General features: G+C 43.9%; 1 protein-coding gene across 1 annotated transcript in view; it reads right to left on the minus strand.

The window, feature by feature from the left end:
- Positions 1-17,128, minus strand: part of RUNX1 (runt related transcription factor 1) — a 78,029-nt gene that overhangs the window by 50,035 nt on the left and 10,866 nt on the right. Inside the window, exon 4 of the mRNA XM_019473037.1 lies at positions 4,008-4,112. Within this exon, the coding sequence (XP_019328582.1) occupies positions 4,008-4,112 (105 nt within the window). The remainder of the gene's footprint in view (positions 1-4,007; positions 4,113-17,128) is intronic.

Here is a 17,128-nt window from a genome sequence, read left to right on the forward strand (position 1 = left end):
CCAGCCTTTCCCTCATCCACTAAGTGGATCACCTTATCATAGAAAAAGATCGAGTTAGTCAAGCAGGACCTACCTTTCATCAACCCATGGTGACTGGGCCTGATCACCTGGTTGTCCTGTACGTGCTGCGTGATGGCACTCAGGGTGATCTGCTCCATAACCTTCCCTGGCACTGAGGTCAGGCTGACAGGCCAGTAGTTCCCTGGATCCTCCTTCCGTCCCTTCTTGTAGATGGGCGTCACATTGGCAAGCCTCCAGTCATCCGGGACCTCCCCCGTTAACCAGGACTGCTGATAAATGATGGAGAGTGGCTTGGTGAGCACTTCCGCCAGCTCCTCCCTCAGTATTGGGTGGATGCCATCCGGCCCCGTAGACCTGTACATGTCTAAGTGGTGGAGCAGGTCGCTAACCATTTCCCCTTGGATTATGGGGGCTTCATTCTGCTCACCGTCCCTGTCTTCCAGCTCAGGGGGCTGGGTACCCAGAGAACAACTGGTTTTACTATTAAAGACTGAGGCAAAGAAGGCATTAAGTACCTCAGCCTTTTCCTCATCCTTTGTCATACTATTTCTACCAAGTTTTCTAACCAAAAGTATTTTCATCAGGAGCACTACTCTTGATCTGGTTACTGCTAATGATTTTCCCCATGGACTTAGCTCATAAAAACATAAATTGCTTTATGAATCATAGAATCATAGAAGTTGGAGAAGACAATGATGGGTTAGGTCATCTTGCCCTTCTCCCTGACAGTGCAGTATTATTTCTTTTTATAAAAAATTTTGAAAATAAGCATTTATTTAAAGCTGGAGAATGAAAATGCTAAGTACAAAGAGATTTTAAAAATACATAATGATAGCAGTGGAGGAAGAGCCAGATTCTTAAGTACCTTGGCACTCTCTACAAGCCATGACAATGTGATGAGAAGTATCATCTGGATAGGCACAGCCAGAAATTCAACGGCAAAAAAAAGGTCAGTGGTGTAAGTCCCGTGCAGGAGTAATTATCGTAGTTGTAAATGCAAATCTGGTAGTTACATAGGCAAATATACTGCTAGGCAAAGACCTGGCCATCACAATAATCGTGACCAAATGTACAATGTAACGTGCAAGAACCCAAAGTCTGCAGGCCTTTGTGCCTGTTATCGTCACCTATCGTGGCATCTCCACACATCCCAGTGAACCAAAAAGTCTGTGCTTTGCATATTTGCTTTTGGAGCCTTTGGTTTGAGTATTTTTCTGTTTTCCAAAAATGGCTTCAAATCCTGTTTTGTATTACTTTTTGAAGTTTTTTCCCCAAGCATGTCTAGTTGAAGAGGCTGTCCTTTTGCATTAAAAAAAAACAGTTTGAGAACGCATCTAATTCTGGCTCAGAAACTGCTCTTGATTCACATTCTCTGAAGATGAAAGAAAATGTTTCTGTTATTTCTTAAGTTAATCCATCTTAAAGGTTTTTTAAAAAAAAGTATTTCTATGTCCTGTAAAGTTCACTAAAAATCATCCTGGTGTGAAGTTCTGACTTTTGTCTCAGATGGCCTCCATCCTCAGAAATGGCCCCTTACCTTCCAGCATTTTTCACAGAGAATGCAGGCACTCACTAGAATTCAGATTGTCTGAGAACCGTTATAAACATAAAGTAAATTAATCAAAAACTGTTGCTGGAGTTAGTTTTGGACTTCAGAATGTTTTTTCTAGATCTCTGTAAGACAGCAGCGTCTAATTTTGTTCCCATTACTGTCTTCCATGGATTTCTTTTGAATTGGGACATCTTAGAAAATACAAAATTCGTATTTCTGTAATTCCTTTAGCTCAAGCGAGCAAGTGAGTCATGGATCTGTAAGCATGAATGTTCCCAAATATCAATTACTGAAACTAGAAACATTCTAATCTAGCAGTTTTAATTTTGATTCTAGTCTCAATACAAGAAGGCCTATCTAATTTTAAATCCCTTCAGTACACAGCATGCATGTTTTGATATGTCTAACCGCAAATCTTGCATGTGAGTTTGTGCAGGTAGCAGCCCTGCAATCTATTTTTGTACAGCCTACACATGTAACTGATCTAATTGAATCAATGCAAAACAGGGTACACCCACTGAGCGACAGTATAGAAAAATAAACGTATAGCCCAAACCCACCAGAACTGTCTCAGAATGGAGAATGCACTGGGTACCACTTCTTTTTTCCTTCACAGCCCGTGGTGTATCTCTTCAGGTCAATCCATATCTCAGTCAAACATATAAAGAGGAGAGGAGATACCAGACTGATCGCAACAGCCACTGCGGTTCAGAAACCCTTCGTGAGAAGTCAAACCAAAGGACTTTGCAGCCCACTTACAAATGAAAGGAGCATAATCCCTTCTCCGCTGCACCACGAATGACTTAGCGATAAAAGGAGCTGTGCGTTCCTACTGAGGGGGGAGACTGACCTCCTCTCCTGACACGCATAAAGCCTCCTCCACTATGCAGCTGATTTGCCTATGACAAAGTGAAATTGTTTACAAGGAAGCTTTTACATACATTTGAGTCAGGAAGATACGTATGTTGCTTCAGTATGTATTATATCTCTACTTCCTTTTTAAAATGTAGAATCTTATTAAATATTAACTATTATACCAACCGAAGAATTGATTTAAAACAGTAGGTACGCCTGCAGGATGATTTTGTTTCTTACCGTTCTAGCAGACTCATATTGAAAAAACTAAAGCTTATTTGTTGTCTGCAAACTATGAACATGCCCAGGTAATTGCATATGCAAATCTGGAACTTGCATATACAAATATCTTTTTTATGTGCACAGCTGCCTGGTTCACCAAGGATATTTTTCAGGGACAGTTCAACCACAATTTACAAAAAAACCACCAAACAACCTAAATAAGAAGCCTTACCCTGACAGCAGTATTTGTTTTAAAGTCTAGCCTCAAATCCAAAAAATACAGGTCAGATTTTTCCACTAAATGCATGCAGCATCATGATGCAACTTGGACAAATGAAGGCTCGAGAAGAAAACGCACAGGCAAGGCATGAGTTTTCTAAGCTATTTCAGTTGAAGTTTCAAACCTTTCTTTTCTCCCCTCCTCAGTTAAGCAATCCTGAGCTGCGAGTCTCATTCTCTAGTGGGTGTTTGAATCCTGCTGCTCTCTTCTCCCGGGACAATTCCACTTAAGCAACAGCCAGAAATTCTGCCAAGCGTGCGGGAGGAGTGCAAGAAACTAACCACAGACCTCAATTTACATCAGGGCATTTCGATAAAAATATGAAAATGCCCCATTCGGGCTAGTGACTGAGGTTAACGATTGCCTCTGGTAACAGGCAGCGCATGTGTTGCAGAAGCATCTATACCTGCAGATCTGCTCCACCCTCACTTCACTGCCCTCGCCACCCGAACAAAACAACCGCCTGTGTGAAAGTTGCGGGTATTCCCCTGGAGATATCAAACCATTCATCTCCTCCTTGTACTTAGTTCTTAAAAAAAAGAAAGGAAAAAAAAGAGGAAAGATTGGCTGTCTGTGAAAATGGGTGCTCCTAAGCTATACGACAGCATGAGGTACAGTGAACTCCACAAGGCAGCAACCAGGTGTCCTCTCTCAGGCATTTATTTATTTTTGCAGGGTGGCTGAGCTTGAAAAGTTAGATCAATGACATATTGGTTTCCTATGCTTTAAAATCCTCTTGACATCTGAAAGGCATGACTAGCAAGAAGTGATGCTTAAGGTATACGCTGCCCACCTTTTACCAGCATCCCTTCTGTCAGCTTTTGGGTATGATCCAAGTCATCCCTGGGTAGATACTGTAGAAATGCAAGGCAAGTCAATTCTAGATCAGCTGGACACCCGTGAAAAATAAGGCTTCGGGAAGGCATAATTAAAACCGTTTGTAGGACAGCCTTGGCTTAAAACATACCCACTGCTCCACGCGCATGGGATATTGCTGCGTTTCATGAGGCTGGTGATGAACCCCTATGCTAAACCGTCAACTTGGCCTTCTGCAAATGCTGTCGTTAGCTCACTTACTTCTGGGTTCGCGAGGTCCGTCCACCGTTATCTTGATGGCTCTGTGGTATGTGGCTACTTGTGGCGGATTTGTGAAGACCGTGATAGTCAGTGTGAAGCTTTTCCCTGCAACAGGAAAAAAATGTTACTGAGCATATGTGTTGAGAAAAGGTGTACTCCTCATTTCAAATAGCACTCGAACACACCAAATGGCACTAAAACACTTGAGCTGTCCGTATCTGAAGATAGATAGATATGTGCCCAGAAAGCAGGGTGTATAACCTCACAGCTGCCTGGTGCTGGATGCATTCCCTCTGTGGCAACTGCTCAAAGCTTTCGGGAAAAAAATTAATTTATATTTAAATGATCTACACTTTGTTTGTAAAAAAAGGAGGTTATCCCTAACAGTTAAAGTTTATCTGATCTAGATGACTGCTGGTACGTTATCTGTACTTTCTAAAGGGTGTTAGTTCAGAGAGGCTTAGAAATTGTGCCTGACTCTTCCAAAACTGCCACGGGAATCTGATCAACAGCGCTTGTTAAAATTAAAGAGAACTGGGTGCTCAGATCCCCGAGGCAGATTGTAAAATCCCACGCTTTGTGGTTGAAGCTAGCATTAGATCAATTCCATATTGCGAACAAGAACCCTTTAAAAATAATCTGCTACCGCAATGCCAAGAAACAAGGGAATGGAAAAAATAAAAAAATGCCTACAGCTTGTCCACAGAGAATTAAAACATTTTATGAAGACATAGCAGAGCAATATGCTTAGTTTCTCTATTATTCAATAAGAAAACTGTGAAGGCCTTTTCAAAATTGTTATGTGCATGCCACGGCTCTAAGTTGGGAAAAGTACTCGTTTTGATGGCTGCTGGGGAGGGTTTCGTATCTCCTTGTGACCGCAATGCCTTCAGATCCTGCTACCCCTGGATTTTCTTTTGGCCAATGCCAGCATTTACTTCAGGCATTTTTTAAATAACAAAAGTAACATTCTGAATCTTTGATAAGACCTCATATATGCATTCATTATGGCTTTGGCCTGGACAACAATAAAAAGATTGCCTGTCAGCAGGTTTAGCACAGTTATCTCAGCATCACGGAGGACTCAGATACTGACAGGAATCTTCGTTATCAGTAAGAGACATCAAGGGACATCACCCCAAGTTAGATAACCAGGAACTGTTGTAAGAAAATTGAGATTCTCCTCCTTTGGGCACATGCTGTGCGAGCTTTCCCATACAGATCTGCCTGCTTCATTTTACCGCTTGGCTCCAGCCCTCCTGAGTGCTGAGTTTCTTCCCTTCTAAGACTTCCCATTTTTATTGTTTGCTTCGTTTATCTATAGAAATAAATATAAATTTAAATATAAATGTAAATATAAATGCCTGCCTCTAGCAGCAATATTCCCCCCCTCCCTATGCACATTCACTTGCAATTCAATACTTCTCTTAATGCAGTTCCTACTTTGGTGCTAATGGTTTGCATCAACATCACGGCGAGCGCACACACACATAGCTGTTACTGGAAACTGTCCTCATCACATCCCTGTGAATTAGGGAGGTATTCTCCCCACTCTACAGATGAGGAACTGTGGGGAGATAAAGTGTCTTGGCCACAATCTCACAGGAAGCCTGTGGCCAGCGATGCTAACCACTTTGGCTGCTGCAACTAAATCCAACTATAATCCTGAATCACAGCCCTGACAAAACAGAAGCCGAAACACAAGCCTCGCAAATCCCAGGCCAGTGTCTTCCCACCTCCACATCCTCGCTAGAAAGCAGTCCCTGAGACCGAAAGAATTACAACAGAAGCAAAAGTCATTTCAGATCCCTGTCTCGGGGCTTTTGGCCCTCAACTCTTGGGTCCTACATCTACCCAGACCAAGAGTGGCTGTGTTCTTGACATTCTTTAAATACCAAATTACATGATAAAGCTTTACAGCTTTGTTGCTCTTTCTCCGCCAGCACAACAGATCTTTCTATGAGGCATCAGTAATGAAGTTCAATAAACTTCCTTCCAAAAAACTTTATCACCCATAGCGTTAGACTTAACAAATATCAGAGAGCCATCTGTAGATCTTCCTTCTTTCCAAAAATAGTTTCCCCGTATCATTATATACAACACCTAGATCACTAAGACTGAAAGAGACTTTGAAAATGTACTTTATTCTCTTTACTAACCTGCATCTTGCTTCCCGTTTGTTGTTTTTTTTGACAAGTGCTGATGCATTAGGTAATGCTGATGCTGTTCTGCTAGCATATGTAGTCAATTTATTTCTTTAGAAGGGTCTTGTGGGTTTTCCAGATAGAAAAGAAATGCAGAAAAAAATTTATAACAATAGTGAAATGTAGTGAAATGTGGCCACATTACCAGTCTACAAGACCAGAGCAAAGAAGAAAAGGGAGGTGAAGTTACTGTCAAGATTTTCTACAGAACAGACTAGATCTCAGAGCCTGTATAAGGTTGTGACACAAGTTGGCAAAAGCAGGAAGATACTTAGCTTCTTTTTGACAGAAGACTATTCATTAACCACATACTGGTTAACCACAGGACTATATAACCATAAACCTACGTGTCACCCATTGCTGCTTACCAATAATTCTGGCTGTGTTTTTTCTCTGGTTATTCAGTTTCATTTACATTTAGCTTTATTAAATGGTTTTATCACTTTTATTCGTAGCTTCTACATTATTCACCATTTGTGTGTCTGCTTGACAAAAGTAGATTTAGATTAGAGGCATTGTTAGTGAAATCTGTGTTTTATGGATATACCTGTTTTGGGATGGCAGCAGGACTATAAACGTCTCCTCCTTGCTTTTATGTATTATGATACAGCCACGATACAGATTTTTATTTTCAGCGTACACTTGCATAATACACTTACACACAAGAGCTTGCACATACACACACACACACACACACACACACACGCAACATACAGCAGACTAAACTGGTGGAAATAATACCAAATTAGTCAGTGGAGGCTGTATTCAAACTCCCTAAAAATGGAGGCTTAATTATAAGCTTGCATAATACACTTACACACAAGAGCCCTTCCCCAACCCCCCCCCCACACACACACACACACGCAACATACAGCAGACTAAACTGGTGGAAATAATACCAAATTAGTCAGTGGAGGCTGTATTCAGACTCCCTAACACTGGAGCCTATATTAGATGCCATGATTTCTGATGCCTCCTAACTATCGGTAGAAGACCTACACTGAGCACTTAGTGTCTCTGCTCAGTTCAGAAAGGGGTGGGTACCACCAAACCTGAGTCAGACAGCCTAAGTGCTGGACTGACCTCCCTAGTATAATACCAAATTAGTCAGTGGAGGCTGTATTCAGACTCCCTAACACTGGAGCCTATATTAGATGCCATGATTTCTGATGCCTCCTAACTATCGGTAGAAGACCTACACTGAGCACTTAGTGTCTCTGCTCAGTTCAGAAAGGGGTGGGTACCACCAAACCTGAGTCAGACAGCCTAAGTGCTGGACTGACCTCCCTAGTGACTGTAAAAATGGACCAAACACCCCAAGAAGGCATTCTGAAACACTGGCCTGGTTTGGATGCCTCTGATAGTCACGATGACAATTTGATGACATCCTAGCAGTCACAGCAAGCCGACACGTAGCCCTCCATTAGCTAACATCAAAATCTGAGACCCTCTGGGTTAAACAGTCCCATAAATCTACAGAAAACCATACACAAATTAGCTTGGGTCTATGATGCATGCCTCAGTATACTGAAGCCAATTGCTGCTGCGTCATCAGGGGAGTCTTTGCCGATGGTGGAAGGGCTGACAGGTGATGTCAATGTCAAGCTGTGCCTCGCTGGGGTGCAAGAGTCACTTCAGAGACTGTTGCTCTCTCTGTAACTATCCCTGGCAGTTCCTAATATTAGGCACATAGCACCTCATGAGCACAAGGATTAAATTCTCCATATGTGGGACAGGACTCTGCCTTTGGAAACCCTTCCCACAGACATCAAGCATACCCTCACATGCCTAAGGACAGAGCACAAGACTCACTGCTTCCATCAAGTCTTCCCTCACAACTAGGGTAGCGCAAATCGCTTGGTAATATTTATTTTTGCAAGAACATTAAGGTCAGAACCCTTCTAGAAAAAATAATGGAAACAGTGGCATTTCTGGCCAAAATACAATACTGACTTTTGAAACCATACCTAGAGACTCTGCTGATGGGTTTGCTAGAGACTGTACCATCAAAAGTGCCCTCAAGAGTCACTGCTGATTAGACAGCCGAAGTCAGATGGATTCAACGAGTTGTCCCCAGCTCATGACTTTACAGGATTGCTCGTGAGATCCCCTGATGCTGTGCAAAGCTGCAGGGACTTAAGAGGAAGCACAAAGCACAATATTGTCCACCAGCACCTACTCAGCAATACTGTTCCTGGACCAGCAAAAGGTGAAGATCAGCCTCCAAGACCCAAGCATCTGAAGGTGTTGTGCCCGTGCTCTACACTGCAATATGGGAACTTGAAGTCTGCATTCAGTCTGCATCCCATCTGACAGAGACTGGAAGCAAAATGAGCAGTGAGCTCACATCTAGCATGATGAGAGATTATTTAAGTGGTCCCCCAGAACAGCACTGAAGTGCTCTAGAAGGAGCAATAGGTTTGTAAGCTATGGTCCCTGGGGATGTTTGAGAGGAACCAAGCGGGAAAAAAGGAATCCCAAGTGACAACATGGTCACATGAAGCTCCTGTGTGCTGCTTTAGTCATCCCTGAGCAGTGTCATGACCAGATGGGTCTGGGGGTGGGAAGGCACACTCAGAATATAAGTGGCTGCATGGGCAGATGCAAAGGGGAATAAGAACAGACGCTTTAGGGAAGAGAGGCCACATCTTGGACCTACCACTTCATTTCAATCCACCTCTTTCTCAGGCAAAGATGTTGATTCCATTGATGAAGGTTCATCCAAATGAGGACAGAAAAAAATGGAGTTAAAGCTTCAGAAGTTTGTCCGTGGTGGGTGGGGGAGGAAAGGGAGGCCAACAGATGATGTGGTTACAATTACTATCTCTTGCTTTTGGGATTTATTCTGATGATCACAAATGTGTCATTAGAGTTGGGATTTTTTTAAATTGTTACAGTAAATTATTAGATAAAAAGAAGAAGAAAAAAGGGAAAGGAGCCAAGAATGCTTGTGCTGACAAGGACAAAAGGTATAGATGGAAAAATATGAAATGTAATACACAAATGCAATACAAATTATATTACAGACATTTCTATTGTATTAGTGAGAGACTTCCAGGTTCTAGTAAGAAAGATTATGATACTTTTTTTTTTTGTATCCAGCTTCTACTTTTTAGTGCTTATGTACTTACTTTTATTAAACCATGCTAAATGATCCATTTTATACATCTTTACAATTTCTCACAACATCTTCCTGGGTATCTGCCAAAGTGAAGATGTCTACTGCATTTTGATAACATATCTGGCTGTATCTCTGGGCAGGATGCAATACACACATACTTGCATATTCATTCTCAAATGACAACTGTTATACACTGGGGCCAAATTTTGCTATTCCTATCACTTAAGGCGCTGAATACTCCAACTGTAAGCAATAGCACTAGAAGGGCCAACATAATTTGACCCTTCATTACTTAACTGCTGCTCGTCATGAGTGAAATATTTTTGTAGGTCTTCAAGTTGCATGTCCAATTGCAAAAAACCTGCACAAGTCCAAATTCTGTGCTCAGATGGTGACTCTTTTCTCCTGCCCCCGGTGACAGTTTCACACAGTCAGAATATAACTTTGCCTGTTATGTATGGTCCAATGGCTATTTCATCAGAAAAAAGCTGCAGCTGAAGTAAGTGGCATCAAAAAAATAACATGATTTGTTTACCACCAGCACCGCAGATACCACTGAATTTAAATATGAGAAAAAACTGTTATTCACCTCATCCACTACCATGCCGTAAATGGTTTACAAATTCTGACCGCCACAGACCAACGGTCCAAACAGATAAATGCGAACATGGGGAGACGTCAGCAAATCGGGGTGATTGCCCAAAGAAATGCAAGAACTGCCCATGCAAATCAGTTTCACGGGCAATAGATCTGCTTGTGTATTGATATGGATGTTTTGCGGGTGTAAGCGTGTGTCAAGTTGGACATTTGGGAAATACACCCACTTGCCTCCTGCCAAACCAGCCTGAGTCAGCATAAAGGTATACTTTTGAACATTTCTGTCAAGTGTCTCACTCCAGGAAGTTCTTATATCTGTGTTTACATAGCACCTACTTACCCAGAATGAAATCTCCATCGCGTTAAATCAATAGGTGTTTTGTTCTGGATTTATATGGGGCCAAGTTGTCATGCAAATGGCCAGAAGTGTCCCTGCTGCAAACTTGGACCCAGCTATGAACTATTGAATTTGCTTTGCAATAAGTTGTGGAAAAGCAACTTGCTGCTGCGGGAGTGTGGCTGGCGCTGGCCTCTCCCCTTCCCTTTCTTTCCCAGCGCCCTGCAGCACTACCGAGTGCTTAATCAAGACATGCACTTCGGTCTCTTTTCCTCCTTGCCCATTCTCCGAGCTTTTTTTCAGCTAACAAGTCAAATGCTGTGGTGGAGAGCAGCAGAGCCGCCTGTCTCTCCTGCCGCAGCTCTGGGGACTCCCAGAGCTAGAAGGCTAGAAGAAGTTTGTGTCTGGGATGGAACCGTCTCAAGGCATTATTTTGGTGAAGCGTATGTACATTTAACCTAAGGCAACACAGGGACTATATTAAGCAACCAAAATTACATAACTGAAATCAAGTAACATTAATAGAGATGCTGTCAACCTGAGCAGGCACTAAAATTGAATTTTACCTTAAGCCCATTATCTGGGTGATAAGGATAGTCCCTGACACTCTTCCGGAAATTGTCCCTGACAATCTTCTTATTTCATAAGTCAAAAACATAACCCTAAGTCTGCAAGCTGCAGACATGAAATATTTAAGCAAACAGATGCAGAAGCTGGTTCTGCACTCGGTATAACTTACAGCTGTTCAAATAAAGCTGACTCAGGCCCTCAGCAGCTATTCCAGCAGACACATATTGGTGATGCACAGCAATGTTTTGTGCAGCCCCTTGTCATCAGGTGTACCAAGCATGCTACAAGACCTGACCCCTACACTACACGTTTCCCCTTGCACTGGAGAATGCCCACACAGGTAGCAGGTCCTAAAGTCGCTTTTCCCCTGCTTTGCTCTGCTACTGTGGTACCAGCATTCAAATCCCTTTCCTCAGACAAAAAAGGAGAACATCTTCCTGCTGGAATAAACAAAAAATGCCAGCACCCAGCATCCCAGAAACATGTCACCGTCAATTCAAAGATCACATATTTGCTTGAATGCTGCTTTTTTCCATTACTGTAGCAACTAACACCTTCAGTATTTGATCTGAAGCCCTCAGAAGAGTGATTCTCCCTTGCACAGGCAGGGATCGCTCACATTCTCAAGAGTTGCAAGGGTGGGACTCAGCTTACTAAAACAAACACAATTTTTCTCTCTTTTTTTGGCCAGATGTTTACATTTTAATTTGACAAGAGTTTGTGTGCAGCCAGTTTCACTTCTGCGCTGATGAGCGGTTTCACTTCCCAGTCCCATGTGCTGTCATGATGATACCGTCCACCGCCTCCTCCAGCCTTGCAGGGGCCTCTGTGCTAATCCTTTCCCTGACAGCCTGACAATGTGTGTAAAAGTGCAGCCGCCACTGCCGCTGCTGCTCCGCTGTTTGCCTGCGAGGCACCTGATGGCCCTTCTCTGCTTAAGAAACTTGGATTTGAAATGCACTTATTTGAAATGTTCATGTCTAAAATGTTAGACGCAAGGCATCAGTCTCAGTTGGATTCCTCTGGGTTCTGTCCCTCAGGTTACTATTTCTGCTACCTTCATGTTATTTTTCCTGTGAACGTGCTTCAGCAGAGATGCCACAAAAGCACAATTTATTCTGTTTAGAGCAAAAAAACCCTGTGGCTGTTGAATAGGAGGAGATACCAGGTGTGGGTACTAAATGGTCATGGCCATTTATCAGGAAGGAAGCTGCAGCAGAAGACAGGTAGGAGAATAACTCTGAGCTTACAGGAAAGGACATAAATGAACTAACTGAGGAGAAGAGGCAAGAAGAGGTCAAGAGATTTGGGACCGAGGTGGCAAGAAGGAGGTCTCTGAAGACAGGGTGTCCTACAATAGTCAGCTTAGGGTGACACCCAGTAGTTAACGTAGACATTAGTCACTTTTGTATGCCAACATCAACAATCCACAAACACACAAAACCACCAGGAATCCCCCTATGTTGTGATGCTGTCTAATTTCAGAAGAGAGACTATTTCAAGCTGTGGTAGGAATTTGGCTGGCAAGAACATTATTTGTTCTTTAGCATCTTTAGGTCTAAAGTCCTATGTAAATACCAGCTCTTGGGCTTTGTGATGGAGGTGGTATATGTTTATGTGTGTGTGAGTGTGTGCACCAGAATTACAACAATTTTTGACAATATTAAAAAAAATGGTTTTCCATTCTGTTCTGAAAGACAACCCAAGTGACCTGTTTTAACTGAATTTTTGCCTTCTTAGACTGAAAGCCTGCAGATCAAGTTTGCAAAATGGATTAAAGCATTAGAAGGGTGGGATGGGGGGAAGACCTTTTAATGGAAAAGCCAAGAAGCCTCTAACTATAAGTGGAGTTGCTGCAGTAACCACTATAAAGTTCTTATGAACTTGGGTGGGGACAATAATTACAGCACAGGAAGAATGAGATGCTATGGGGTGCCTGGCCTCTGCAGTGGAGTGGCAGGCACAAGGAGATTACACTTTGAGTCTTAAAATGCAATGCTTATTGTTAAAATGTTTTTAAGACTTGAAATGTATATAGACAATTTATACAAACGTACATGTCACTAATGTTTCAACACAGAATTTGAGAGGGTGGAATTATTTTTTCCCCAAAGATGACTCTAATGGAAGTCTCTGATGCTCCTATGAGTGGGCTACCCCAAAACCTGAACCTCTGCTTTCAAGCTGTGACCTACTACATATCAGGGAATTCTAATGTTTTTTTTTCTCAGTGCAATATCATTTTAGTTTTAAATGAAGTGCTTCTCTATATTGCAGCTTGGGCTGTTTGTGAATAAGTGTTCAGAAATGACTTAGCCTCCACGAAGTGCATCCAGCTCTAGGGTAGAATGAAGAAACGATCATCCAGCAGACTGCTGTGTCACTGCTGAATGGTTCGGAGAAAGGGAAAAACAGCAACAGGAACACCAGATGGAAGGGACAGTTCAAAACAAAATGACTTAAATGCAAAGCTACTACCTTTTCACAGAAAATGCCTTGGGATCTTTAAGTCTAATAATAGCCCTTAACCCAGCTATAATTTCAAACCATTAATAAGCTTTTTGAGGTAGAAATTATCACCCACACTTTATAGGCGATGAGAGACACATGAAAAGGTTAAGGCCCAGATTCACAAGAGGATTTAGCTGCCTGAAGTGGGATTCAGGTTTGATTTAAATGCTTAAGTCCAAAATTACACCCCTTCCCCATGCCTCCCCCCCCCGCATCCAGGTGATGCTAGCAGCAGATGCAGTGGATATCTGAGGGGGCTTCCCCTGCTGAACAGCCCTGTGCCCTTGAGGCTGCAAGCTCAGCCTCTGGGAAGGAGCAGCTCGGCGTGGTCAGTCCGTCCCTGACCTGCAGCCTGAGCCCTCCTCTGCCACTCTCCTGGGGCGGTTTGGTCTGGGAGCTTCTTCTCGAGGCTCACCCTCTGACTCAGCTTCTCATGGTGGCCCCTTCTTCTGCTTTAAGCATTAGGGCATTTCCCCAGGGAAGCTCCCTGCTCTGTAGGACGTGCCTCAGACGTACATTTTGCACCTCTCCGAAGTGCACCCTGGCCAGATGGCTGCAGTGGGGTGGCAGAGTCCTCAACCCTGGCGGTTCCCTGGTGGAGGTCCTTTGGGTGGAGAGGTCCTTTGGGCAGAAGGGCGGCACATGCCTGGCTCTTTGGGCTGGTGGCTGCAGCGTTTGGGGCAAGGGGAGTGCCTCATTCCAGTCTCTTCTCCAAGGACTGCTTTTGTGTTTGAACCCATTTTTTCTTCACCCCTTGAAGCCCTGTTCTCATCCTTTGCCAAATCATGAGCTGGGAAAACCTCGTTGTAATGGGTGTTGTGGTTTTTGGCAGATCCTATTCTGAGGCATCTTCATTTCATGGTGCATTGTCCTGTGAACCTAGACAAAGCCCTGTGAGACCTGGATTTTGCCTCAGTCCCTCTCCCTTTTTCCAGCACTGGCTTTCATTTGGGACCAGCCCCAGCCTGGCTACTTGTCCAGACAAATGCTGGCATACCTTAGTGCTCTGGCATAGAGCTGGAGCTGGGAATAAACATGCTCCTTGCCCTCTGGAGCTATGAAGAGGATGACCTCTCGGCATGGCTGCATGAAGAAGCACCAGGTACAGGGAACAAGGAAGGTGTGGGTTCTGTACATGAAGGTACAGGGAACAAGGAAGGTGTGGGTTCACTGGAAGAGCAATGCAGTGCTCTGAGTATGAAAGGCAAAGAGCACTTTTATGATCATCAGGGCCATTTTAGCAAGTGAGGGACTTCCGCCTGCAGTGGCCTGAAGCAGGTGAACGCCAGAAGACAACCTGACAAGTCACTTCTTCGGTAGCTAGCTGAGCGTGGGAGTGTGCACTGGGACTGTTTACTCTGAGTTTATTTTCTTAGAGGAAGGACTCCTCCATGCTGTCATTACACTAATGCAATGTGCATTGATTTCAGAGCTCAGAAGACGTCTGGGGTCACTCGATGGATATCCATGCAGTCAGTGATAGAGGAGATAACACTGCCATTACAAACTTGGAACCTGCCAAGTTCCACCAGAGACAACCTTCAAATGTAGAGCAACCTCTGTGGCCTCAGATATGGACACGGCTTTGTTAGAGTTGTGGTGCATAAAGTCTAGCTTGTGGAAACTTTGTGGCCTTGCCAAAGCGTTTCCTTCAGTTCCTCCCTAAACTTCAGGGAACTGATGTGCATACACATTGCTCCAAGCACCGCCCTGCTGAAGAGCTCTTTTGGCATCAAGCCTTCAAAGCAGCTGCTTCCCTCCTCCTTGCCTCTCGCCTTGGCCTCCAGAACCTCCTCCCTCTCCCCCACGCACTGCCTGCTCCCTCCCCGCACCACACGGCAGGTAGCTCCCCGTCCTCGGAGGGAACAGTAGGAAAGGGCGGAAGGAATTAAGGGTAGTTCCTACTAGTGCACCTTGAGACCAAAACCCACTCCTGTGATAGGATAGGATAGGATAGGATAGGATAGGATAGGATAGGATAGGATAGGATAGGATAGGATAGGATAGGATAGGATAGGATAGGATAGGATAGGATAGGATAGGATAGGATAGGATAGGATAGGATAGGATAGGATAGGATAGGATAGGCTTCCTTGCGCAGGAATCCCAACCTGTGCTGAGAGGCAGCAGCTCTCAAAGGGGATGGGCAGGAAAAGCATCAACAGAAGAAGGAGAACAAGAGATGGAGATTGATGCGGGACAGGGATGAAGGGAATGAGGTCGATTTGGAGAGGTTGAGAAAACTGTGTTGAAATAATATGATGGGAAAAACAGGAGAGAAGTAGGATGGGAGCAAAAGAGGTGGAGAGTCACACAGCATTAAGGTAATAGAAAAAAAAGGCTTTTTTGTTGTTGTTGCTGAAGGGCTTTTAGAAAGGAACAGGGACTGATTCAGACAGATGAGGGTTTATGCACATGACTGTGCTGGACAAGACTCTCCTGACAGCAATTGTAAGCCACTGATTTGCAGCATCCTCACTTCTGCTAATCCTGAGTGAGCTGACAAGAACTGCATGCCATAGAATAGTCATCTGAAGTTCACTAGCCAGCCCTGAAACCAAGGTCCTAATTCGTCTCTCGGAATGATTTTATTTGGATGACAAAACAGGTTGTAATACAGGGATGTACACATATAGGTACACAGGTACACACAAAAATATTTTTTTTTTTTTACCAGAATTCAAGCAGCCTCTGAAGGAGGCAAAACAAAATAAAAACAAAGGAAAAAAAAGCAAAAAGCTGAAGGGCAAAAAGATCACTTGAAACTATGTAACCTCTTCATCTAGAGAGGTACTTTGTTTTCCTTAAGCAGTATCTGGTAAGCCCAACTCCTTTTATCATGGCAAAAAAAAGAAGAAAATGCTCAGAGGATAGCATCTGTCCCATCCTCATCGTTAGCCTGAGTTTCAAAAATGTACAAGCAGAGCTCTGCAGAACCAAAAAATAGATTTATTGTTATTGGACTGAGGGCAGTGGTTCAGCACTTGGCATGGCCACTGTTTACAGCAGTAATGCTCCCGGAGACAGGAAGTTCTCCAAATCGCTCTGCCATTATTTTTCTCCTGTTGACGCTTTCTGATCGAGAGTTTTTTCGCCCAGACGAAATTTTAAGTAACCCAGCAGAGAGTGTTTGGGAGCTGGCAAAGCCAGCCGCAGTCATGCTCAGCCTCACGGACCACATGATGTTTTTCGAGTCAAACCCCCGCGTGGAGCTGCATCATACGTATACTTTCTTACACAATCAGCGATTCATGCGAACCCGGCTGCACGTAGCGAGTGTGTGCCGAAGACGATTCGGGCGGCACTGGCGTAATGAGAAAGTCTTCTCCCCGCCCCTCCTCCTGCCACTACGTCCCTGCCAAAGGCCAGCACCGAGGCAGCCTTGTCTTTAAAGGGCTGGCTTTGCTGATCAATCTAACCCCAGCTTTTCGGCTTGAAATAGGCATCGGCTCCTCTGTACCAGTGCAGGTAGTCTGCACACTGAATTCTTCCACAGCTACTTGGTTTACACAGAAACCTCAATAAAATTAATGACACAACTCAGCAATTCTAAGTCACTTAAAAATAAAATTACTGCTTCTGGCTTCTGCCTTTCAGAGAAAAGTTCACCATTCAGACCAGACTGGACAGAGAAGAGTCCTGCGATAAACATCGACCCTCTAACACACACCCGGGGCGAGGACCAGCAGCGTGGCCCCTTCCTTTGGCCGCTGCCTGCGGGCGGCAGGACCAGCAGCGGCAGCACCCGGCAAGCGGCACTGCAGATGCCCAGCCTTTCCGC

Source organism: Aptenodytes forsteri, unplaced genomic scaffold (genome assembly GCF_000699145.1).
Source record: "Aptenodytes forsteri isolate BGI_AS27 unplaced genomic scaffold, ASM69914v1 Scaffold2, whole genome shotgun sequence".
Classification (NCBI taxonomy): domain Eukaryota; kingdom Metazoa; phylum Chordata; class Aves; order Sphenisciformes; family Spheniscidae; genus Aptenodytes; species Aptenodytes forsteri.